This window comes from Oratosquilla oratoria, chromosome 16 (assembly GCF_046742065.1).
Source record: "Oratosquilla oratoria isolate Oo_2021 chromosome 16, ASM4674206v1, whole genome shotgun sequence".
NCBI classification, from domain to species: domain Eukaryota; kingdom Metazoa; phylum Arthropoda; class Malacostraca; order Stomatopoda; family Squillidae; genus Oratosquilla; species Oratosquilla oratoria.
The window spans coordinates 47,581,146-47,607,408 of record NC_134792.1 but is presented as its reverse complement, the minus strand read 5'-3'; the positions used below and the strand labels follow the sequence as shown (position 1 = coordinate 47,607,408).

General features: G+C 40.2%; 1 protein-coding gene across 5 annotated transcripts in view; it reads right to left on the bottom strand.

Moving 5' to 3' along the window:
• Positions 1-26,263, bottom strand: part of LOC143033971 (uncharacterized) — a 123,011-nt gene that overhangs the window by 79,257 nt on the left and 17,491 nt on the right. For 3 of the 5 annotated variants that reach the window (XR_012967211.1, XM_076199724.1, XM_076199727.1), the window contains exons 2-6: positions 19,940-20,041; positions 19,382-19,609; positions 17,975-18,133; positions 13,685-13,864; positions 12,682-12,842 (exon numbers count right to left, since the gene is read on the bottom strand). Coding sequence is in view for 4 of the 5 variants with exons in the window: in XM_076199724.1 (XP_076055839.1) it covers positions 12,682-12,842; positions 13,685-13,864; positions 17,975-18,133; positions 19,382-19,609; positions 19,940-20,041 (830 nt within the window). In the remaining variant the exon portion in view is untranslated. The remainder of the gene's footprint in view (positions 1-12,681; positions 12,843-13,684; positions 13,865-17,974; positions 18,134-19,381; positions 19,610-19,939; positions 20,042-26,263) is intronic. The other 2 variants (XM_076199725.1, XM_076199726.1) reach the window with 2 other exon arrangements.

The window sequence follows — 26,263 nt, the reverse complement described above, 5'->3', positions numbered from 1 at the left end:
GTTTTTATGCCTTTCTCCTTAACTTACAAACACACACACATACAAAAAGCCTTTGACCCTCCTGCCAATCATTCTTCATAAACATGAAAGTGAAAGCTAAACAAGAAAAATTCCAATAGTTTAGCCATTAGTTACAATCAATCAATCCATTGCCAGTTTTCTCTCTTACAAGAGATCTACTGCCCCCAGGAAACCAATCGTGGCCACCAGTTCAGCCCACAGGTCACTACATGAGGAGATTTTGAGCAACTGTTAAAAGCAAGTGTAGTACTATCTTCTTTGTGGTGATTGCATCTAGAGCACTTAGAATCTGCTGTGTTGGTACAGCTTCAGTGCAGGCTGCTGACCTGAACATAGGTATGCCATAGCCAAAGCAATTCTTTCTTGTCTTTGGAATGGTTTATTTGTTGTGTTGATTTCTGGGGCAAGTCGGGTGAAGTTTAGAATTTGATGGTATGTCCAGGAGCTCTTGTTTTGTCATCTGTTTGTATATTGCAGTGCATTATAAATGGACTCAACAGTGGCAACTGTTGCAGCAGAAAGATGAGTGTTGTGTACTTAAAAAAAGTACCGAGTGGAAGGATATTGATGGGCTAGTGTGAGTGAGCTGCTCTCCCCTTCAGGAAAATATGTACATAAATAAACAAATAAATAAATATGAGTATATGACGGAAGAACGCTGAGTGAACACTAAGGCTGTTCTAAAGACCAGGTACTGACCCTGGTGGGGGTGGAGACAAGAGTTGGTCAGGGCAGTAAACATGGGAAAAGTATGATCATCTTTAAAATTCATTAAATCACCATGTGCTTTCCACAGAGTCTGACTGTTGAGCCTCCACTGTCAAATCTTTAACTGCCTTTTATTACAGAACTATGAAGCAAGAGGGTCACAATCACTTGCATTTTGAGCCACACAAAAGTACACAATAACATAAACATGTGTCACACAACCACTGTAACCTTTGTGGTACAAAGAATATTAGACAATTTACAAACCCCATAAGAACAACAAGTGGTATAGATTTCCACAAGTGTTGTGAAAATTGTGTACATATCCATTCAGCACAGATTTGCTTTGTTTTGATTTAATACTTAACATACCAATTCTACCATTCACTTTGATATAAAAAATACCTTGAATCTTTCTACCATTTTCACTGCCTTGAGTCAAATGGTAATGGTTCTTTACATGTGGTGAGACGAGATATAAAACTGATCCAGTTTGATTTACTATAGCTGGTAGCTATGACCATTTCTTGCCTGTTTGTATGTATGAACTCTTATACACCTTGAAACTAGAAAGCCTCTAGCAAGGAAGGGGTTAACATTATTGGACAAAATTATCTAGGTCACAGCAGGATGGGAATGCATGCAGGCAGGACAGAGACTAGCAGATGAACAACCTTGGTAGAGCATGTGCAGCATGTGGCCAGAAGTGTGTTTCAATTTTTGCATATGTAATTAATTTTATGCATCTGAGTACCTCAGAAGATCTCACTGATTAATACTGTGTATAATGACATCTAAAGGCAATATATAAATTGATAGTCTGAATTACTGGGGTTTATTTCTCCGAGTTAAACTCCTAAATCCTATGCTATGTGAGGAAAAAAAAGTGGGAATTGCCAAAACAGCCCATCATACATATAATTTCAATACAAGAATAAAATTGGGCAGTAATGGAAAAAAAAGTAAATACAATACTGTATATGCAAGCCAGGTACCAGTACTATGAAATTGTACCATAACAATTCAAAGGCTAATAAAGGACAAAAGAACACAACATTTGACATCATAGAACACTTTTCACACCATAAGGTTGTCATGCAATATATGAAAGTTTCATATGAAAAATTTTCAAATACATTTTTCATATATGCCAAAGCTGCTGGGAAAGGGACCTTTAGATCAGCAGCATATTATTATCTGCCAGGCATCCAGTACTGCTTTTGATGACACTGTGCACGTTCAGGCTGGTACAATTCTTGTCCTTACAGCTATGCAATACATGCCTGCAACAAAAACACCAGGCCAAGCTTTCCTATGAGTTCCTCTCCTCTCTAAAAGTGAAGGCAGAAGTCTACTGGATGTTCTACAACTAGAGGAGGAATGTGCTTCAAGTGAGTGTGCGTGTAAGTGATACACATTTGTGACTGAAAAAAATCCTCTTATTACTTGGGTTAAAAGTTAAGATTTTATAACTTCTATGCCCAGTAAAACTTGTGTTTTATTTAGCTATCACCATTTTTGTCACTGTAAATATGTTCTACAAAAATGTTTAGTACATACATACATATACCAATGGCTTTTTCCCTCTTACAAGGGAGGTAGCCAAGGTCAAAGGCATAAATCCACTCCCACCCATTTCATCCCCACATATTCCACTCCCATTCACCATCTTCCCCTCCCTCTTTTCTTGGCTTCTCCTGGATGACAGGTTATCCCTGCATCTTGCCCACTGCCCTGAGTGAGAACCAATGTAGCAAGACACAGCACATCCACAGCAAGGCCACTTCATTTAATCAGTGACCCCCCTTCTCCATCCTCTCATGCAGAAAAAGAGAAGACTGGTTGCATCAAAATATCATTCACACATATTCCCTCACCCACCTATTTCCTTCCATGCATCACAGCATCATCTATACACAATCATTCTCCACTCACCCTTATCTTTCTCCCTTCCTTCCTCAAACAGATATTTCCCTCTTTCCCAATGCCCTTTTACCCATCCATCCACCTCATCCTTGGTCATCCCCTCATATTCACTCCCCCCACCTCTGCCTTCCACATCTCTTTTACTAGTCTTTCTTCAGTCATTCTTTCCATGTGTCCAAACCATCCCAATACTCTTTTATCAACTCTATCTCCCAATTCCCTTTCCACCCTGTTCTCCTCCTCGTTTCTCACTCTACCCAGCGCAGTAACCCCTACCCTACTTCTCAAGCATTTCATCTCAAACACATTTAAACTCTTCCTTTCTTATGTTCTATGTTTCTGCCCCATACAGTGCTATTGACACAATCACCCCTTCATACAATCTCCTCTTAGTATCCATTCCTAAATGTCTATTTCTCATTACACTTTTTAAATCAATGTTTAGTAATATACTTTAACTACATATAAAATCTTGATCTTTCACTTTAAAAGCTTGGCATACAATTATTCACTGGCAATATTTCCAACACGTTATTCATATGGGAGCTAAGATGGGAGGGAACAGGGCTGGGCATTAGGAGGGGCATTTGAAGGGGCATGGGATGGCGTGTAGAGAAGGAGTTTGCTTTGACTCAGCCACCCCCTTATAAAGGGAAGAGGGCCTTTGGTATATGTACTTAGATACACATACAGTGCATGCATGCACACATATACACACACACACCATAGGCCTTTTCCACCTTATAAGGGAGTGGCCGAGTCAAACACCCACCTCACTCACATTAAAATCCACTTAATGCCCCTCCCAGATCAGCACCTTGAGAATGAAGGGTTATCCCTGTTCCTCATCATACTGCTTGGGTTAAAGGCAATGCAGCAAGGCACAGCACTTCCTCAGCAGGGTCTGAGAGCTGGACTTGGTTTCCCCTCACTGCTTTATTAATATGGCCACCCTTTCCTTATCCACTTACAATAACTTACAAAGTAAAAGAGAAGACATCCCTTTGGTCCAAAGACGACATCCTCATCCATTCATAATACCCCTTCACTAACTCAGCTTTTGCACTCTTTTTCCCTGTTTGACACATTTCCCAAGCATCCAAGATGTTGTTTACCCCATCCATCCACCTCAATCTTGGTTTTCCTCTAAATTCCTTCCAACTGGTTCTATTTTTTATAATCACTCTTTATTTCTCCAAACCACCTGAACACCCTTTGAACTCCTATATTCTCTTTCCAGCCTTGTTCTTAGGCTCAGCTCTACATTTCTCATTCTATCCATTCTTGTAATATCCATCATATTTCTCAAACACTTCATCTCAAAAACATTCACTCTTCCTGTATGCCTCCTTTATATTCAAAGTCTCTTCACCTTCCTCTTTTTTACTAATCTTTTTTCACTTGTTCTTTCCATCTGTCCAAACCATCCAAATGCTCTCTCATTAGCCCTATCTGCCATCTCCTTTTCCACCCATGCTCTCCTCCTCACCTCCCCATTTCTCACCCTACACAACTTTGCAACCTCTAGCATACTTTACAGACATTTCATCTCAAACACATTTAAACTTTTCCTCTCTGCCTCTTAAATTCCAAGCCTCTACCCTATAAAGTGCTGTTGGTACAATCACCCCTTCATATAATCTCCTTTTTGAATCTATTCCCAAATGTCCATTTTGCATGACATATTTTAATCCCCCAATGTATTTACTTGCTTCTCTCAGTCTACAACTTACCTCCACCTCCACTCCCTTTCCTGACACATGCAACCCCAAATAACTAAAACTATCTACCTCCTCCAGCCTCTCTCCTTTAAAACTTGCTTCCAACTCACTGCCATCCTCTCCCCTTGTACATCTCATTACCTTGCTTTTACACACATTTACCTTCAACTTTCTCCAATTGCATACTTTCCCAAACCCCATCACTAACTCCTTTAATCCCCCTTCTAACCCAGCTACAAGTAGTGTCATCAGTAAACAACAACTGGCTCACCTCCCATGTTTCTCCCTTTACTTTAACCATGTCCAGTCCCCTGCCCATTACCCTTGCCTTTACCTCCCACACCACCACATCCATGTACACATTGAACAGCCATGGCGACATTACACATCCCTGATGCAGCCCCACCTTTACCTCAAACCACTTGCTCTCTTCATTTCCAATTCAAACACATGCTCTACTATATACATACCAAAACTTTTTCCTCCTTACAAGGGAGGTAGCCAAAGTCAAAAGGCATAATTCCACTACAAACCATTTCATCCCCACTCCACTCCACTCCCCTTTCATCACCCCTCCCTCCTTCCCTCTTATCTTGACTCCTCCTGGATAATGGGTCATCCCTGCATTTCACCCACTGCCCTGGGTTAGAAGCAATGCAGCAAGACAATGCACATCCACAGCAAGGCAGCTTCATTTAATCAGTGACCCCACCTCTCTATCCCCTCATGCAGATAAAGATAAGTCTGGGAGAAATCCCATTGAGCTCTACTATTCTCGTAATAATTCTTGACTGCTCTTACCAGCTTTCCCCCAATCCCATACATATGGAAAACCTCCTACATTGCCTTTCTGTCTACTCTAAGCTTTTCCCAAATCCATAAAGGCCCATTTATCTTTTGCTAAAACTCTGTCACATATCTGCCTTATCACAAAAATCTGATCTACACAATCCCTGCATTTCCTAAACTCACATTGACTTCCTTTGTTCCTCTCCTAATCCTCTAAAAACTCTCCCATAAGCCTTCCCAACTACACTCAAACTGATTACTCTGAAACTACTCACATTTATCCCAATTTCCCTTGTAAAGTGGAACTATACAGGCACTCCTCCAGCCCTCTAGCACTCCACCCTCCCTTACACACACATTAAACAACCTCAAAGCCAGTCCAGCATCACTGTACCTCCCTTTCAGACTCTCTACATGATGCCCATCTTACTGAAGAGGCTTACCTGCTCTCATCATTTCCAAAACTACTTGCACCTCATCTTATTTCTCCTACATTTTCCTCTCCCATCACCTTCATTTTCTTAGTGCCTCCCACTGTTACCACCAATCCCTCCCTATCCTCAACAGCTCTTTAAAATAATCTCCCAATCTTCCCCTTACCACCTCCTCTTCTGTTTACATCTGTGCCTTTTACCTTTTCTTCTCTACTTGAATTGCCTCCCCTTCCTTTTTTAACTTCCTTCCAAAATATATTTTTATTACATACACATACTTATACCAAAGGCTTTTTCCCCCCTTTTTGCCTCATTTATCTTTTGTTTTGCCTCTCTTTTTTCCTTGTACTTCTCATATGTTTCATTCATCCTACTTTGTAACCAGTCCCTGAATGCTCTCTTCTCTTCTACAACCTTCTTCACTTCATTGTCCCACCACTCACTACCCATCCTTCTATATTCCCTCCCATCTTCTTTGTTCCACATACCATCTTTGTGCACCTTGTCACTCCCTTCTTGAAACAACCACATTCTTCCTCCACTCCTACCTCTACTCTATCCTTCACCAACTTCCACACTTCTCCTTGTACTCTTGCTCCTTTTCTTCCTCATTTAAAGTTTACTCTAAGCACCTCTCCACCTTCTACCATTTTTCTCTTTCTCCACCAAGCCTCCACTCTACTTACCTTCCACCAAAGAATTATCCAATATTCCCCTGCTCTCTCCCTTAAGAACATGGACCTCCAGAATGCTTCCTACTATTCTCCTAGCTATTACTACATAGTCCGCTTTATCAACCACCCTTCCATCCATGACCCTCTCCATGTGTACTTATGCTTGACTTTTTTCCAAATACTATATTAGCTATTATCGACTCTAAACACATCTCCAACATTAACACTCCACTAATATTTTTACCTGGCACTCCACACTTCCCAACCACTTGGTCTATTGATTCATACCCGACTCTATCATCGAAATTTCCCAATACCACTACACTGACATTCCACCTAAAACTCTCTAATCACTCATTTCAATCTATCCACCCACCCACAAAAAAAATCCCTATCCTCTACAATCTTCTCACTACTAGGCCCACATGCGCTTACAAAGACCCACATCTCCCCTCCCAGTTTCACCTTCATCCACATTAACCTTGAAGAAACCTTCCACTCCACCACATGCTTACCTATCTCCTCACTAGTAGAGCCACCCCTTCCTTACCTCCTCTCCTCACTCTTGAAATCCTTCCCAAAATCACCCCTTCCTTTCAACTTAGTTTCACTTAATGCCAACATATCCATCTTTTTTTTCACAAACATACTGCCTATCTCTTCCCTTTTATTCTCATCTGTATCACACCCATGCACATTAAACACCTAAACCTTAGGGTTCTGGTTGGAAAACTCCCAAACCCTCTTATGCCTTGACTTCTCAAAGGAATGTACCACATAGGGTTGCAGAGAGCAGGATGCCTAGTGCCATCACTCCATCTCGTTTTAGCCACCTTTACAACCCAAGTGGGAAAGCTCAGTGGCAGTATGTTCTTCCTCATACCACCGGGGATGGAGGCAAAAATAGAAACATACACAAAAAGTGGTACAAGAAGGTATTAACTGGAGAAGGGGGGCAGCATAATGGAGGGAGAGTCAAGGTACAATAAAGTAGCTTCATTTCTCTTTAAGTAAAGACTTCCTCTAACATTGACAAAATTATGTGTGGCTCTGGTCCATAGGGGTGCCCCATATAGTCCCTAAAGTATCAGCTGCATGCTATTGCACAAATTATACTATACAATAACATGCAGCCAATACCCCAGACAGGGCCCATATACACATACAGATATATATACTCATATATACATACACACACACACACAGTGCATCAAGTGTTTGATATTTTTTTATGGCTCACTTCCAATCTATATGCTTTAATTCTTAATTTTTGTGACATGGAGAGTCCAGTTCATGTCTGCAAACAAGAAAATCAGCAGATCCTGATATTTGTTACTCTACAAGGTTAAAAATCTTCAAAAACATTGGCATGCTCTGGTTTTTCTCTAATGGGGAAAACTTCAACCAGGATAAAAAGTTTAACAAGAGAAATAACTGTCAATATGTAAATTCTTCTGATATCCCAGGGTTATATGGGGTTTATGCACATTTAGTTTCCAGCAACTTTCATTGTTTTAGGAGAGGTGACTAGGTAATTACATGTCATGCCATACTGTTTTTCTTAGAATGCAGTTGGCTACACTGAGGTGTTTGAAAGGTTGTTAAGCCCTAGATAGAAAAAGTAAGCATTAGGAGGCTGTATGTCAATTAGTCAATCTGTTGCACCAGATCTCTCTTGCAAGAGATTCATGGCTCCCAGGTAACTGTCATGCCTGCAAGAGGATGCTCACAACTGGGAGGAGAGAGAATCAATAGTGGACCTCATACCCTAGCTTTGATCTTAATGTTATATCAACGAGGTTATATCAACCCTACCTCTAAACAGAGGCAGTGTTTATTTCAGCAGAACTCATCACATCTCTGGCAATCCAAGAATGGATGACAATAACACACGACCCATTACAAGTCCTCCAAATCACTTTGTTGGGAGATAGAGATAGAGAGAGAAGAGCGAGAGCAAGAGAGAGGGGAGAGGAGAGAGAGGAGAGAGAGAGAGGAGAGAGAGAGAGGAGAGAGAGAGAGGAGAGAGAGAGAGAGAGAGAGGATAGAGAGAGAGGAGAAAGAATATCCTCATATTATAACAGACTTGCACAATGCTGTATGCCAGACCTCCTGATATCTATCCCTGAACCCTCTCTACTACAAAAGGACAGAGTCCACCTGGCCAGGCTGTGGTGCAGCAACCATCCAGCCCTTCTAAACTACCAGAAGGGGCTGGATGACTGCATCGCAGATAATTGTTGAGGATGCAACATTTCACCCCATACTAAACAACACATTATGGAAGACTGCATTGTACACAATCACATATGCCAACAACACAATATACACTCTATAAGGGATTTATGGGAAAACCCCATTCCTGCCATGGGATTCCTCCAGGAGGCAGGACTGCTCAGCCAGAGAGTCTAGGGAATGATAACAACAACAACAGACTCATTGAAGTCTACCACTGTCAAGTTAGTATCAGAAATGAACAAGGACCATTTGATTCTTACATGTCAATGTTTCCTAACCTGCACTGAAGCAGTCACTAATGCTGAAGGCAATTATATGGATCTATCTATATACCAAGGGCTTCCACTCCATATGAGGGAGGTGGCCAGAATAAATTGCTCAAAAATATGAACAAAATTTTTTAAAAATATATTTGGTTTTAGGTCTGATATACTTTAATCAAATTGTTAAATATAGAGTAGACAAGAAGAAATCCCTTCAGGCTGCATCAACTGATCATCCATTCCTAATCATTCTCCCCTCACACCTATCTCTTGCACTCTCCCTTCCCTGCTCAACTCTTTTTCCTTGTACCTAAGGCCCTCTTCACCCCATCCATCCATCCTATCCTATTCTTGGTCTTCCCCTCATGTTCACTCCATCCACCTCTGCCATCAATATTATTTGCTAGTCTTTCTTAATTCATTCTTTCCATATGCCCAGACCATCCCAGTATTTTTCATCAACCCTATATGCCAGATTTCTTTCCACTCCTGCTATCCACATCACTACTTCATTTCTAATTCTATCCATTTTTGTAGCCACCAAATTTCTTAACACTTTATCTCATACACACTTAAACTCCTTTCTGTCTCCCTTCAATTCCAAGTCTATGCCACATACAGTGTTGTGGGCACACTTGCCCATCACATCATCTTGTTCCCTCTTTTCCCCTCCTAATCCTCTTAATTAACACCCTTCCATGTGCTTTGTCAACTACACTCACATCCCTTTTCCTTTAGAAAATGGAACTATACAATCACTCCTCTGGTCCTCTAACACATTCCACTCCCTAAGGTGTACATTACCCAACCTCAATAGCCAATCCACTATAACTGTTGCCCCCCTTCATCAGACACTCCATGTGACAATCATCTAACTCAGTGTTTTACTTGTTTCCATAATTTCCAATGTTCTCTGTATCTCATCTTTTCCTATAGTCCTACCATTTCCCATCATAGCCATTTCCCTAGTTCCACTCACTGCCACAATCAATCCCTCCCTCACCTTCTCCACATTCAACAAATCCCTGAAATATTCCACCCATCTTAGAATGAACAAAGTATTATGTATTACCATAGATTTGTCAAAACACTCATGGTCAACTGCTAGTTGCTGTGGAGTCATGGGTTTAAAGTCACAGCAACCTCCAGCAACAACTGAATTTATGTTGGCCCCCACATTGCTCAGCAGGTTACATTGGAATCTGAGCTCCTTCACTCCCTACTACATGTGTTTTTAGGCCACATGTGGCAGGGAATGGAGGAGTGGTGGAGGTAAATCACAGAATATAGGAAGCAAGTAAATGTCTGTGGAGGGGAAAGAAAAGCATCATGAGAAATAGGCATGTGGGGATGAATGTGGAGAATGGGTGATTGTGCCCAAAACACAGTTTAGAACAGATTCAGAATTAACTGGAGGCAGCATGGAAAAGCATATACATGTTTGAGATGAAGTATTTAAAATAGCTGGGGAGATCACGATGCCTGGAATGAGATCCATTACAGAAAGGAGTATGGAAACCTTTGATAATAATAACCGTTTCAAGTCTTGCTGATTGGATGCCCATGGCCTCACAGTAATTTACAACAGTCCTTGGGCCCTCCTACATCTCTCATGAAAGAAACACTGTAGTGTTGTGTTTGTGGTGTGGGACTGTTTCTCTGTCACCAGATTGTAGGAGTAAGAAGAGGGGCACTGTATATCAATGCCCATAACCACAGCTTCCATCCTTCATGAGATAGTAAACAAAAGATTTAATGAGAGTAGCAGACAGAAGGAATAGTAGAAGTTAAAAGTTATCAGCATTATTCTTTGAGCAGAAATTAATATCCAATCACAAAAGATTACTACATGATATGTCTCTACATATATACATATACCACCCCCTTTACAAGGGGGGTGTCCAAAAACAAAAGGCATTATTCCACTCCCATTCTCAATCAATAAAATTCTTAAAATAGTGACTGCAAACTTAAGTCAACACCTCCCCATGTGCAACAAGGCAAGGGAAAGTGAGGGTTATGGGAAAGGAAGACTGGAGAGCAATATGGAGGAGCAGATGGAAGAGGAAGTCTAGGTGGAGAAAAAAGGTGACAGGGCAACATTGGGATGGCAGGAGTGGAAAGTCAAACACAAAGGAGAAGAAAAGAGGGGATGGGGACAGTTTAGCCCTAAAGCAAAAATACTTTGGCAGTAACAATTTGTAGCACATGACAATGTACAAGTCTTGAGGCCCAGGGCAAAGGGTGCAAGCCACATTACAAAGAATTGCAATGGAAAAGCAAACCGATAAGAGACCTTTCAGAAAAATGGTAATACATAAAATATACAAATGGTTATAGGTAAAACATAGAAAATGGTAACACGTAAAAATATCAGTCCATAAAATGTATAAACAGGCTGACTGGTGACAGACAAATCAGGAGTTCTGAGCAGTTGACCTAAGAACATGTTAATACCACAACCAAAGTGTTTCTCCTTGACACAGACCCAGGGACAAATATAAAGGCAGCTATTTCAGCTTTACCTAGCACCCAGAGAGGGGAAATCTTATTCCAAGCATCAGGCAGCTTACAGTCACAGGAATAGGAGAGGGAGAATAGATGGGGGATAACAAAACCAAAAGGAAGAGACACAAAGGGGATGCGAGAGACAGAAAGAGAAAGGATGAACAGAAAATGAGAGAGCGAGAGATAGAGAAAGAGAGAGGGGAGGAGGGAAGGGAGAGAGTGAGAGTGAGAGAGGGGAGAGAGAAAGAGAGAAAGAGAGAGAGACAGAGGGAGGGAGGGAGGGAGGGAGAGAGAGAAGGGAAGGGGGGAGGGAGGGAGAGAGAGAGAGAGAGAGAGAGAGAGAGAGAGAGAGAGAGAGAGAGAGAGAGAGAGAGAGAGAGAGAGAGAGAGGAAGAGAGAGGGAAGGGGAGAGAGGAAGGGGGGGAGAGGAAGAGAGAGAGAGGAAGAAGAGGGAGAGGAAGAGAGAGGGAAGGGGAGAGAGAGGGAGAGGGGAGAGAGAGGGAGGGAGAGAGAGGGAGAGAGAGAGAGGGAAGGGGAGGGGGAGAGAGAAAGAGAAAGAGAGAGAGGGAGGGAGAGAGGAAGGGAGAGAGGAAGAGAGAGAGGGAAGGGAAGGGAAGGGAAAGGAGGGGGAGAGAGAGAGAGAGGGAAGGGGAGGGGGAGAGAGAAAGAGAGAGAGAGGGGGGGAGAGGGGGGAGAGAGAGGGGGGGGAGGGAGGGAGGGAGAGAGAGGGAGGATGGGAGGGACAGAGGGAGGGAGGATGGGAGGGAAGGAGGGAGAGAGGGAGGGTGGGAGGGAGAGGGAGACAGTAACAGAGGAAAGGAGGGAGAGTGGGAGAGATAGAGAGGGAGGGAGGGAGGGAGAAGGAGGAAGTGGGAGTGAGGGAGAGAGTGTGAAAGAGGTAGAGAAAGAGAAAAAGAGAAAGAGAGAGAAAGAGAGAGAGAGAGAGAATGTGAGACAGAGTGCGAGAGAGAGAATGTGAAAGAGTGCATAATAAAGACAGTGTGTGTGAGAGTGAGAGAGAGCAAGAGAGCAAGAGAGCGAGTGTGAGAGAGAGAGATGTATGAAAGAAAGAGAAGAGATAAATAGAAAGGGAAAGAAACAAGAAGAAACAAGAGTATAGATGAAAAACAAAGATGAGAAAGACACGAAGAATGTAAAACAAAAGAGAAACTGAGGCAAAGAGGTTCAATGAGAGGTAAATATTAGAAAGGATGAAAAGAGGAAAATAAAAGAGATGGTGAGGTGTGGATGAGGATTTGGAGTGAAAGAGCAGGAGGTACCAAATAAAATTATTTTCTTAAAGGCAGAATGAACAGTCTGAACATATGTACACCTTTGCTTCCTTCAGAAAAGAAACCTTACTGCTTAATGAAAACAAATATTTATTAAGTCTACAGACCTTTCATCCTTTTTGATCAGCTGTCCCTTCATCTGCTGCCGCTCCGTGTCAAAATCCGCCAATTGTTTCTCTAATTCTGCTTCCATTTGTAAAGATTTCTTGCTTTCTTCCTCTAGACCCTCTGCCATATTGTCTATCCTCCCTTTCTCCTCTGATAAAATCTGCCAAAAAAGAAAATAAAAATTCAGTTGTCCTCTGAGAGATAAAAGAAAAATGTAAAATTTTACAAATATTGTAGACAAGTTTCAGGTGACCTCCCTGGGCTGGTCTGGATACCTGATGAGATAAGGAAGAGATTGTGTTTTGTGGATCAGGAGAAATCATACAAGAGTAGACAGGAAAGGAGTGTGGAAGACCATGAAATTGTAGAGAGGCCATTACAAGTTTTATGTTATGAATCTCATGCAGGACTGGAAAATAAAGGAATGCAATATGTCAGAGGTGAATGTTGGTTTGAGGCAGGGTTGTGTAATATTACTATGACTGTTTAACATGTATATGTATATACATAGAGCTGTGAGAAAAGTGAACACCAAAATGGAGAAATGAGATTTGAAAAATATAGGCAAGTAAGAATGATAGTATGGCTTAGTAAACAGATGACTTTGTTCTATTAGCAGAAACACAGGACTTATAGAGTGACAAATGAAATTGGAAGCTTGTTAGAGGAGAAAACTAAAAGTTAATGTAGCAAAGAGTAGCATAATGTTGGTGCCCAAAAGTTCTGGGCAAAGGGTTGACATACAGTTGAACATTGAGAAAATGGAACAGGTATAAAGTTTTACATATATATATATATATATATATATATACATGAATATGGAAGACTGGAGGAAGTGACAAGCCATAGTGAACATAGTATGAAAAAATGAAAAGATGCCAGTGAAGATGCAAGTGAAGCTTGGGTAACACATGCAAGAATGTCAAGTGATGTGGAGGTATCATTATATATATTTTTGCACAAGTCATTGTTCTTAAATATAACTATGACATTTCTACTTACTTGAGCTAAATCTTCAGATCGTTTTCTTTCTTCCATGTATTGAACTGCTAATCTTTTACGTTCTTCAACCAGCATTAGAATAATTTGTTTTTGCTTCCCTCTCTCTTCCTCAATGGTTTCCTGTAATTTTCGTAATTCCTTTTCAGATTTCTTCTTAGCTGCCTTTTCGGCTTCTAATTCCTACAACAACAAAAGGAGAAATATACACAATTTCATTCAATTACCTGATGCAAGAAATTCCTTTACAAATTTTTAAAAACCTAATATATCAAGTGAAGCAAAACATATGGACTTAGTGTGTGTGTGTTTGTGTGTATTTACCTAGTTGAATCTTACGGAAAGGTGAGTTACACTTGTGGTGTTCCGTCTCTGTATCTCGCAGATGTAAATTGTTCTTAAATTTTTTTGTATGGTGGTTTCTGCACACACTATCATTTCTTCCAGTTTGTTCCATATATCCACCACTCTGTGGGGAAAGCTGTTCCTTTTCAGGTCTCTTCTATAACTGTCCTTTTCGAGTTTCTTTCCATGTCCTCTTGTATTTCTCGTATCCCAATTTAATAAATCTTCTCTATCAAGGACTTCTATACCTCTCATGATTCTACAGATTGTCAACAAGTCTCTTCTTTCTCTTCTTTGTTCCAGGGTTGGTAACTAGTTTTGACAATCTCTCTTTGTTTGACAGTTCTGAAAGTGTGGGGGCCATCTTTGTAGTTGCTCTTTGGATTCTTTAAATTTTCCTTGTATTCTTTTTGGTACTGGGTGACCATAGTGTTACTGTGTACTCCAGTCTTGGTTTTATCGGTGTGACTAGTATTTTCTTCACCATTTCTTCGTCTAAGAAAGTAAATGAGACTTTTATTGATCTCAGCAAATTGTAGGTTTCTCAAACAATTTTGTTTACCTGTTTATCAGGGGCCATGTCCTTTGTGACGATTGCTCCCAGGTCTTTTTCAAATCCCACTTTCTTTACTTCCTTTTCATTGATTTTGTATTGTCCTGATATCCTATTTTTGCTTTTTCCAAATTCCATTATACTACATTTCTTAAAGTTAATAGTCCACTTCCCACTTCTGACTCCATTCCCGTACCCTATTCAAATCTCTCTGCAGCGACTCAAAGTCTATTTCAGAGCTCACTTTTCTCAACAACTTTGCATCATCAGCATAGAAGCTCATGTAACTGTCCACACCCTTGTCCATGCCATTTGCATAAATAGCAAACATTACTGGAGCCAGTACTGATCCCAGTAGAACTCCACTAATCACTTCTTCCCAAGTAGAACTGTTATCTCTGAGTACTACTCTCATTTTTCTTCCATGCAAGAAATCCTCCATCCATTCTAGTAGTTTACCTTGTATCCCTCCTGTGGTTTTCAGTTTTCCTAATAGTTTTCTATGTGACATTTTATCAAAAGCTTTTTGTAGATCTAGGAAAGCACAATCAGCCCATCCATCCCTTTCCTGTATTATATCTAATAGTCTTGAGTAAAAACAGATCAGATTTGTGGCACATGATCTTCCTTGTCTGAATCCAAACTATCTCAGGTTTAGTATGTTGTTCTCTTCCAAATGTTTTGTCCGTCTATTTTTGGTAACTATTTCACAAATTTTGGCTACAGTACTTGTGAAGGAAACTGGTCTGTATTTTGTTGGGTCTTCCTTGTTTCCTCCTTTATATATTGGTACAGTGTTGGCATTTTTCCAGTCTTCTGGTATTTTTCCTTCCCTAAGTGAACAAATTATTATATGTTTTACCTACCAATTCTTCTTTACATTTCTTTAGCATCCAGTTTGCAATTCCATCCAGGCCATGCATTTTCCTCACATAAAGGCTTGTTATTTGGTCCATTATATCAGCTCACATTGCTATTATTTCCCCCATGGGTGGGATTTCACTTCTTGCCCTTCATCCCAATGCCATACTTTTTCTCTAGTGAGTGTATGTGTATTTAACTAGTTGTATTTTGCATGTGTGAGTGTGTGTGTGTGTGTATTTACCTAGTTGTATTATACGGGAAGGGGAACTATGCTTGTAGTGACCCGTCTTTGCATCTCACAACATCTAGTTTGTTCTTAAATTCTTGTATGCTGTATGCGTGTGTGCAAATGTATGATTTGCCAAGTACTAGTACACAATATGAAAGCTATGCTCACAGAGTCCCATTGGACATTTCTGACCCTTAATTCTCCAATGTCATTTGCCTGATCTACTCCTTCATACAAACTATTCCATACATATACCAAGGCTTTTTCCCCCTTACAAGGGAGGTAGCCAAAAAGGGAAAGGCATAAAATCATTTCCACCCATTCCATCCCTGAATACACTCCACACCCCTCCACCCTCCCTCTTATCTGAGCACCTCCTGGATGACGGGTCATCCCTGCACCTTGTCCACTGCCCTGGGTCACAAGCAGTGTTGCAAGACACAGCACATCCACAGCAAGGCCGCTTCATTAAATTGGCGACCCACCCTCTCCGTCCCCCCCATTGCATAAAAGGCGAGGACAGGGAGAAATCCCTTCGGGCTGCATCAACTTTTGCTCACACATACTACCTCACCCCCCCATCCCCCCGCCCATTCCACCTCATGCAATCACAACATCATCCATATACAACCATTCTCCATTCACCCGTCTTCTGTCCTCTCCCATCCTTCCTCAACAGACATTCCCCTCTTCCCCAAAGCCCCCTTCACCCCATCCATCCACCTCATCCTAGGACGTCCCCTCATGTTCACTCCCTCCACATCTGCCTTCCATACCTCTTTTACTAGTCTTTCTTCACTCATTCTTTCCATGTGTCCAAACCATCCTAATATTCTTTCATCAACCCTATCTCCCAGCTCCTTTTCCACCCCTGTTCTCCTCCTCACCTCCTCATTTCTCACTATCTAGCTTAGTAACCCCCATCATACTTCTCAGACACCTCATCTCAAACACATTCAAACTCCTTCTCTCTTCTTCTCTTATGTTCCATGTTTCTGCCCCATACAGTGCTGTTGGCACAATCACTCCTTCATACAGTCTCCTCTTAGCATCCATTCCCAAATGTCTATTCCTCATTACACTTTTTAATCCACCAAGGCATTTCATTGCTTCTCTCAATCTACATTCTACCTCCACCTTTTCCTGCCACATTTGCACCCAAGTATCTAAAACTATCCACTTCCTCCAGTCGCTCTCCCTTAATGCTCACTTCCAGTCTACTGCCACTTTCACCCCTTGTACATCTCATCACCTTACTTTTAACCACATTTATCTTTAGCTTTCTTCTATCACATACTCTCCCAAACTCTGCTACCAACTTCCTCAATCCCTCCTCCGATCCTGCCACAAGCGCAGCGTCGTCAGCAAACAACAGCTGGCTCACCTCCCACTTTTCTCCATGTTCTTTAACCATCTCCAATCCCTTGCCCACTACCCTTGCAATTATTTTTATCCCTGGATGGTGAATGGATGCGGTATGGTTGAAGGGTGGGTGTATGCCTTTGCTGGCCACTCCCTTATATGGGCTTTTTGGTATATGCATTATTTTTTGTTCTGAAGATCCAAGTATACACAGTCCATCCATATATTTCTTTTGTAGCACATCAAATGCTGAAGTAAAAACCAATTTGTGATGTATGAACTTCCCTATCTGAATCCAAATTGGTTGTCTGCCATGATTTCTACATATCTTATCCTGGTTTCTCTTGCATTTTAATTATCATTCTAATGAAGGACACTGATCTATCATTAAGGGTTTCATTTTTGTTTCTTCCTGAGAAAACACTGGACCATTCCTAATCTAAAGACATGCTGTGTATCTAATTTGAGATCCCATTAGGCCCCAGAACTTTTCTTCTATCTAGGGAAGTTTATATACTTTCTAAATGTCATTTATGTCTTCCAACACTGTATTTACCTTTTCCTTAGCATTCTTCAGTCACTTTCATTGTTGAATACAGACTGGAAACTTGTTCATTACTATAGTTTGCATTTTTGCATCTTCAGACTATTTCATCTACTTTCACCTTCACAATTCCTTCTAAGTTCCACTTTACTAGCACCTTTATATTTAGATATTAATGTTTGTGTACAAATTCTAAGAATATATTCATGAACATGAGTGAATGTGTGAGGTCAAGCCATTTGATTTCAGCATCTTACTTTTAGTGTTTTGTGTGTCACTACAATTAAAAAGAACAGAGACCAATAATATCCAACAACTTATGAGCATGTAACATTAATATTTTCAAACTATGGATTCTAGTATATAACTAGAGGACTCCAAATACTGATGACTTACACAGAATAAGGCACAAGATTCACTGGAGGATGAACTACTTGCCTGTTTTAATCTTGTGCGATCCTTTTCCAGTGCATAGGTAACATCGTCTCCTTGTGCTGTGTCGTGTTCGTGTTTCCGCCGCTCCTCCTCCAGTTCAGCCACAACTCTTGCATGGCGCTGAAACAATAAATAGTTCAGTTCCTTAATCACATCATGAGTGTTACTAATCTCAGTTTTGGACACTAGATCTCACTTAATATAGTCCATTTCCTTTATCTACAACACATATATACAAAAGAATTGTCATAAAATCATCCATAGCTAAAAAAAATCTATCATGTGGAGACAATGATAAATACAATACAAGTGCAGCTAATTTAGTGGTATTGGGAAAATAGTTTGTTCATTCCTGGGTCTAGAAAGTTTGGTAATAGCATTAGGATACTTTAACTAATAACGGTAATACAAATCAAAGGCGTAGGATCCTGTGAACTAAAACTTCACTAATAATGTTGAAGGTGTGTGTAACTTTATCAATTCCAAACTAAACACCAACAATTAAACATTATCCAACAACAGTCCTGCTATATGAAGGCTATGTTCAACACTATATACAAATATCAATGACATAATATGCATCAGATATAATTATGTGGTATGACCCGTCATCCAGGAGGTGCTCAGATGAGAGGAAGGGTGGGAGGGGTGTGGAGTGTATTTAGGGATGAAATGGGTGGGAGTGTTTTTATGCCTTTCCTTTTGTGGCTACCTCCCTTGGAAGGGGGAAAAAGCCTTGGTATATGTATGTATGTATTAGTTATGAAAACTACTATCAAAAACTATCCATTATATCACACAAATTTTCCTATGTTATGGAAGGAACCTTCAATAGTGATGAAATCTATAGGTTCTCTTCTGGCCAATGTCATATTTCATTCTAAATGGTAACCTCTATAATGAACAAGAATACAGGTACCTCATCCAAATGTGGTGGTTTTGTGCTAAGTATGGCAAGTTAAGATGCAAAATTGTTTACATAAGAACATAAGAATGAAGGAGATTGCAAAAGACCATAAGGCCTACAATAGGCAGCTCCGTATCCATCACCACCTGTTATCCCTATCCATAAAGTTGTCTAATTGTATCTTAAAATAATTTATAGTTTCAGCACTTACTACATGGTTACTAAGTTTATCCCATTCATCAACCACCCTATTAGTAAACCAATTCTTGCCTATTTCCTTCTTAAATCTAAATTTGTCCAGTTTATAACCATTACTGCGAGTCCTGCCCTGTTGTTTTAATATGATGACCTTATTTGTACAAGCCCTTAATTTGTCCCTAAGGGTACTCTTTAAGAAATAGAATAAGCCTGTGCATGAAAAACCTTATCAAGTTATACATGAAATGAATTACAAGTCTGACCTTTTCTGCTTCCCGTAAAACATGTCTCATGCGTTGGTGTGCTTTCCGTTGCTGATTAATGAGTTGCTCCAGTTGTGTTAATTGGGATTCTTCCATAGCTCTCATTTCAGCCTCATTAACAGAACCTGCCCCCATAAGTGCCCCTCCAATGTTGTCTCTTTGTAGTGCCAGGAAGGGGTCATTCAAACTAACACGCCCATACTGCAGTAGGTTTTTTACTCTTTCCGTCTGGAATGAAAATGTCATACATTTACATTATCCGAATGATCCATCCCATCTTTATGTAAATACCATGCAATGATCTAAACCAAAGCAGTGCAGTAGAACCTGCTACATTTAACATTCTATCCTATGGAATGATGTGTAAACTAGTTCTGCATGTACCAGTAAAGAGTGAATTGGGACAAAAAATAAAATGAAACTGAAACACAAACATATTGTATTTACTTTTCAATATGTACATCATTATCCTGGCAATCATGGGTCTCCTACAAGGAAAACCTAAGGCAATATGTTGAACGATTAACCATTATCCACAAAGCCAAGAATGAGACTTACCTTAAGAGTGGCAATCACTACGTCTCTAGCTTGTAATTCTGCTTCCATATATGATAAAAGTTTTAGAAGATCCATTCGACTAAGTTCCATTTTGGGATTTAGCTGTAAAGAAACGGTATGCTATCTGAGAAACAAGTCATCAAAAATAAATAAATACAGATTAGATAAATAATAAGTAAACAAATAAATGGATGATAAAACAAATTTTATCCATATTGGGTACATATGTCTCAATTTCTATTTCACTATAACTCATAATGAATATTTCCATGCAAGTATAAATTCCTGACTGAATACATGACAATGAATGATCACAAGGTTATAAATATTATTTCAATTATAGGGAACTGATGGAAACAATTATAACAGTCTTTCAAATACCATACTGTAATACATAAGTCAATTAGGTTTCCAATATATATTCTTTAAACTAACCTGTCTCCTAACAGTGCCATGATATCTATGAACTTCAACTGCATTTCATCTAATTTTTCACACAAGGAGAACTGACAATCAGTGACTGCTTCCCGTCTTTAGTTTATAACTTGAGCCTTAGGCATGGCTCAGTAAGATTGCTCTGCTGACACATCCCTCCATCACTCTCCTCAGAAAGGGTTGTGACCTCTCATTTTACTTACACACACACACACACACACATATATATATATACACACACACACACAGGGAGTCCTCCTTATACGGTAATTCTTTATCCGGTAAATTCAGTTACGGTATTTGGTAATTTCTACCCTCGATTCTATTTACGGTAAGAAAAATTCAGATACGGTATCCACTAGATATTTTGAAGAGGAAAGAGCAGGGAGAAGGTACATCTGCCATATACTATTATTACATGTTACAATGGGTTCAGTATACGGTAATTTCAATTTGTGGTAAGGTTTTCAGGAACGCATATGTACCGTAAAACGAGGACTTACTGTGTGTGTATATATATATATATATATATATATATCAGATGGCAATGTTGCATGAGCCACACTGCCAAGTGAAATGAAATGTTTACAGAATCAGTCTTTCCCTCAAATCCCAAACAATTCCAAACACTATGCAGTCATATTATGAATACATTTCTATTCCCTAAATAGATAACATACAGACTAATAGTGAGACAGATCACCATATGCAGGACATCGCTAGATGTGTAAACAATGAGGGTTTCACTGGGCCATGCCAAAGGGCTCAAATTAGAGCTGAGAAGAGTATACTACTACAAGTCAGGGGCACACACACAGTCCTACACTAATAAAATGCAATCATCAGTCCAAAATTCCTTCAGAGTGAGATCTATGGGAGGGTCCATGGATCATTGCCAGTTAATGTAGAGGCAAATTTCTTGTCAACAAAAATTGAGGCAACACTCCAGGTGACACAAGGATATTATTTATCTCTGTGATACCCCTTCAGGAAAAAAATATATGTATACTGAATGCATTTGGAGGCCATGTGAACTAGAACTGAAATTGGAACCTACACATGTAGGGATGACCTGTCATCCAGGATGAGCCAAGAAAAGAGGGAGGGATGGGTGGTGAATTGGAGTACTGTATGTGGGGATGAAATGGGTGGGAGTGGATTTATATCTTTGACTTTGGCCAACTCCCTTGTAAGGGGGGGAAAAAGACATTGGTATACAGTATGTATGTATGCAATTTTTTTTAACGCATGACCAGCCTAGTAGTCAAAGATGTAACAGTGAAAATTAACAAGAACAAACAAGCACACACAAACTGGATGCAGAGAGATACAAAAATGGGTCACTATGAGCATAGCTCTCATCCCGTAAAATACAACTAGGTAAATATTCATATGTATAGAACTACCAGGTACTGCCCATAATACAATACATCCACACTAAAACAAGTTCTTCAAGAACAATCAAACTCCCTACTCCTTCAAACCCCTTGAGATATCAGCCTTACAGAAAAATCCCCCACCTCCAAAAGAAGCCACACCACAATGCTTGCATTCAAAGCACAATCCAGCATTATGACAGCACCAGCACAGAATAGGCTTGACTACAGAAACAATTTGTCCCAGATGCAATTCCCACAATGAGGACAATGAACACATTATCTTACACAGCCCTATCATAACCATACCCATTCAACATATTTCTTGACAGACTTAAGGTCCAATTCAGTGGTTACCAGTTAATTGTGAGACAAGTGTTTCCTGGAAGACCTGGAATAACACTTTCTTTCCTTCCCTACCCTCCTTCACATTTAGCAACTCCCTAAAATACTCCATCCATCTTCCTCTTATTGCTGTCTCTTCCATTATCATCTCTCCATCTGCACCTTTTACCTTTTCTTCTCTACTTGATTCGCCTCTTCTTCCTCTCTTAATTTCTTTACAAAACATTTTTTTATTACTTTCAATCAAAATTTTCTGTCATAACTTTTACCCATTTCACATCTGCTCTCCTCTTTACCTTCTTTATCTTCTGCTTTACTTCTCCTTTCTTTTCTTTGTACCTCTCATATGATTCTCTCATCCTATTATGTAACTAATCTGTGAATGTTCGTTTCTTCTCTTCTACAACCTTCTTTGCTTCCTCATCCCACCACTCACTACCCTTCCTTCTATTTCCTCCCATCCTCCTTGTTCCACACACCATCTTTGCACACTTTGTGACTCACTCCTTGAACCATCCTCATCCCTCCTCCACTCCACTCAAGTAGAGAAGAAAAGGTAAAAGGTACAGATGGAGAGATGATAATAGAAGAGAAGACAGTAAGAGGAAGATTGGCAGAGTATTTTAGGGAGTTGCTAAATGTGAAGAAGGATAGGGAGGGAAAGGTAGTTGCAGTGGGAAGTGCTAAGAAAATGACCAAGATAAGTGAGGAAAATGGAGGAGAAATAAGGAACGATGAAGTGAAGGAACTTGTTATGATGATGAGTGCAGGTAAGGCAGCTGGGTTGCATGGATATCATGCAGAATGTCTGAAAAAAGGAGCTACAGTGATGGTGGACTGGCTAGTGAGGTTATTTAATGTTTGTGAAGACAGGGTCGAGTACTGGAGGAATGGAGGAGTGCCTGTATAGTTCTGCTTTACAAAGGAAAAAGGGGACAAGTGTGAGTGTAGTAATTGGGAAGGCTTGTGGGAAGGTCAGTCTTGATTGAGAGGATTGGAAGAGGAACAGAGGGAGTAATTGGTGAGGATCAGTGTGGGTGTTGGACAGGTTGGGGTTGCATAGATCAGATTTTTGTGGTAAGACATATATGAGAAAGCTTCAGGAAAAGGTAAGGATATTTTTGGGGGCCTTTCTGGATTTGGAAAAGACTTACGATAGAGTAGATTGGAAGGCACTGTGGGAGGTATTGCTGATATACAAGATAGGAGGAAAACTTTTAAGGGCAGTATAGTTTTTAAGAGTAGAAGAGCTTGTGTTAAGATTAGGATTGGGGAAAGTGAGTGGTTTGAGGTAAAGGTGGGACTTCATCAGGGATGTGTTATGTCGCCTTGGCTGTTCAATTTATACATGGATGGGGTGGTACGAGAGTTAAACTGCAAGTGTAGTGGGTAAGGGATTGCAGATGGTTAAAGAAAATGAAGAAAAGTGGGAGATAAGCCAGTTGTTGTTTGCTGACGCTTGTAGCAGGATAAGAGGAGGGATTGAGGAAGTTAGTGACAGAGTTTGACTCCCCCAAAAAAAAGCGTAGACTCAGAGGTGACTTGATACAGGTCTTTAAAATTCTAAAGGGAATTGACAACATCAAAAGTGACCAAATTTTCACAATGAATGAGAATCAGACAAGAAACAATGGTCTCAAATTGTCCGGAAATAGATTCAATTTGGAAGTAGGTAGAAACAACTTTGCCAACCGTGTAGTTAATGAATGGAATAAACTTCCTACAAAGGTAGTGCAATCTAGTTCAGTTCAAGCTTTAAGAATCATTTAGATAAACACCTAATCAAGATACTGTAAAGATTATAATTTATTTTATATTGTTTTTGTTTTATCATCATTTGTCTGTTTTATTTTCATCTATTATTAGTTATATGTCAATTTATTATAATTTACTATTTACCTGTTTATTATTTAACTATACCTATGCATTTATTTATGTATTTTATTTGTTATTTACATTATAGTTTTTATTATTCTATTGTTATTATGATTTTTTTGCATCCGACCTAGATATGGACCCAAAGGTCTCCTGTCGGCATGCTCCGCCTTTGTAATCCTTTGTGTGTAAAAGGAAGTTGGCAATAAATGTGGGTAAAAGGTGATGAGATGTACAAGGGGAGAAAGTGGCAGCAGACTGGAAGTAAGTATTAAGGAAGAGAGACTGGAGAAAGTGGATAATTTTAGATACTTGGGTGTGAATGTGGCGGGAAAAGGAGTGGTGAAATGTAGATCAAGAGAAGCAAGTAAATGCCATTGGGAATTAAAAAGTGTAATGAGAAATAGACATTTGGGAATGGATGCTTAGAGGAGATTGTATGAAGGAGTGATTGTGCCAACAGCACAGTATGGGACAGAAAATGGAACATAAGAGGGGAAAAGGGAATTTTGAATGTATTCAAAATAAGGTGCCTAAGAAGTATGATAGGGGTTACTTTGGATAGTGAGAAATGAGGTGAGGAGGAGAACGGGGTTGGAAAGGGAGTTGGGAGATAGGGTTGATGAAAGACTATTGGGATGGTTTGGACACATGGAAAGAACAAGTGAAGAAAGACTAGTAAAAGAGGTGTGGTTGGCTTAGGTGGAAGGAGTGAACATGATGGGGTGACCAAGGATGAGATGGATGGATGGATGGGGTAAGAGGCATTGGGAAAGAGGGGAATGTCTGTTGAGGAAGGATAGGAGAGGACAGAAGATAGGGGAGAATGGTTGTGTATGGATGATGCTGTGATGCATGAGGGGGAGTGGATGGGGGATGAGGGGTGGGAGAGTATGTGTGAAAAATGAATTGACGCAGCCCAAAGGGATTTCTCCCCATCTTCTCCTTTTACGCATATGGGGACGGAGAGGGGGGGGTTGCTGATTTATGAAGCAACCTTGCTGTGAATGTACTGTGTCTTGCAACACTGCTTCTGATCCATTGCAGTGGGCATGATAACAGGTGCCAAGATAAGAGGGAGGGAAGGGAGTTGATGGGAATGGCTTTTATACCTTTGTTGTTGTTGTTTTTTTTTTGGTTTCCTCCCTTGCAAGGGGGAAGAAGCCTTTGGTATATGTATGTATGTACTTTCAGCACCTCTTTACCTTCTTTCTTTTTCCTCTTTCTCCATCTATCCTCCATTCTCAACTTACCTTCCACCAAAAAATGATCTGCTATTTCCTTATTCTCTCCCCTTAGTACATGTACATCCTTAACTCTTCCTACTATTCTCCTGGTTATAACTACATATTCCATTAACGCCCTACCTACCACCCTTCCATACACCACCCTCTCCCATGTGTACTTATGCTTGACTTTTTTCCTAAACACTTGTGTTTGCTATCATCAACTCTCTAGACACATCTCCACCATCAATTCTCCACTACAATTTTTTCCTGGTACTCCACACTTTCCAACTACTCCGTCTTTTGGTTTCTTTCCTAACTTAACATTAAGGACTCCAATACCACTACATTGACATTTCTCCCTAAACCCTCTATGCACTCATTTACATCTATCCAAAAAGCCTCCCTTTTCTCTACACCCTTCTCATTACCAGGCCCATATCCACTTACAAAAACCCACATCTCCTTTCCCAGTTTCACCTTCATCCACATTAACCTTGATGAAATCTCCTTTCACTCCACCACACGCTTACCTATCTCTTCACTTACTAGTACAGCCACCCCTCCTCTCCCTTGTCCTCTCTTCATTCCTGAGACACTCCCACACTCAAACTTGCCCCTCCCTTTCAACTTTGTTTTACTTAATGGCAACACATCCATCTTTCTTCTCACAAACATACTGCCTATCTCTTCCCTTTTACTCTCATCTGTACCACATCCATTTACATTAAAGACCCAAATCTTAGGGTTCTGGATGGAAAACTCCTCCCAGACCCTTTTAAGCCTTTGATTTATTTTAGGAATGTCCCCTTTGGGACTACATAGAGAAAGATGCCTAGTCTTATCCTTGTGTCGTTCTTGTCGTCTTTTACAACTCAAGTGGAAATACTTGGTGGCAGTATTCTTTTCTCCCACAACAGGGTTAGGCAAAATGAGAAAATGAATATTCAGAGAAGTGGTATGGGACAGTAACAAGAGTGGGGGGACAGCATAACAGGGGGATAGTTGTAGTATAATAAAGTATCATCAGTTATCTATAAATAGAGATTTCCTCTACCACAGACAAA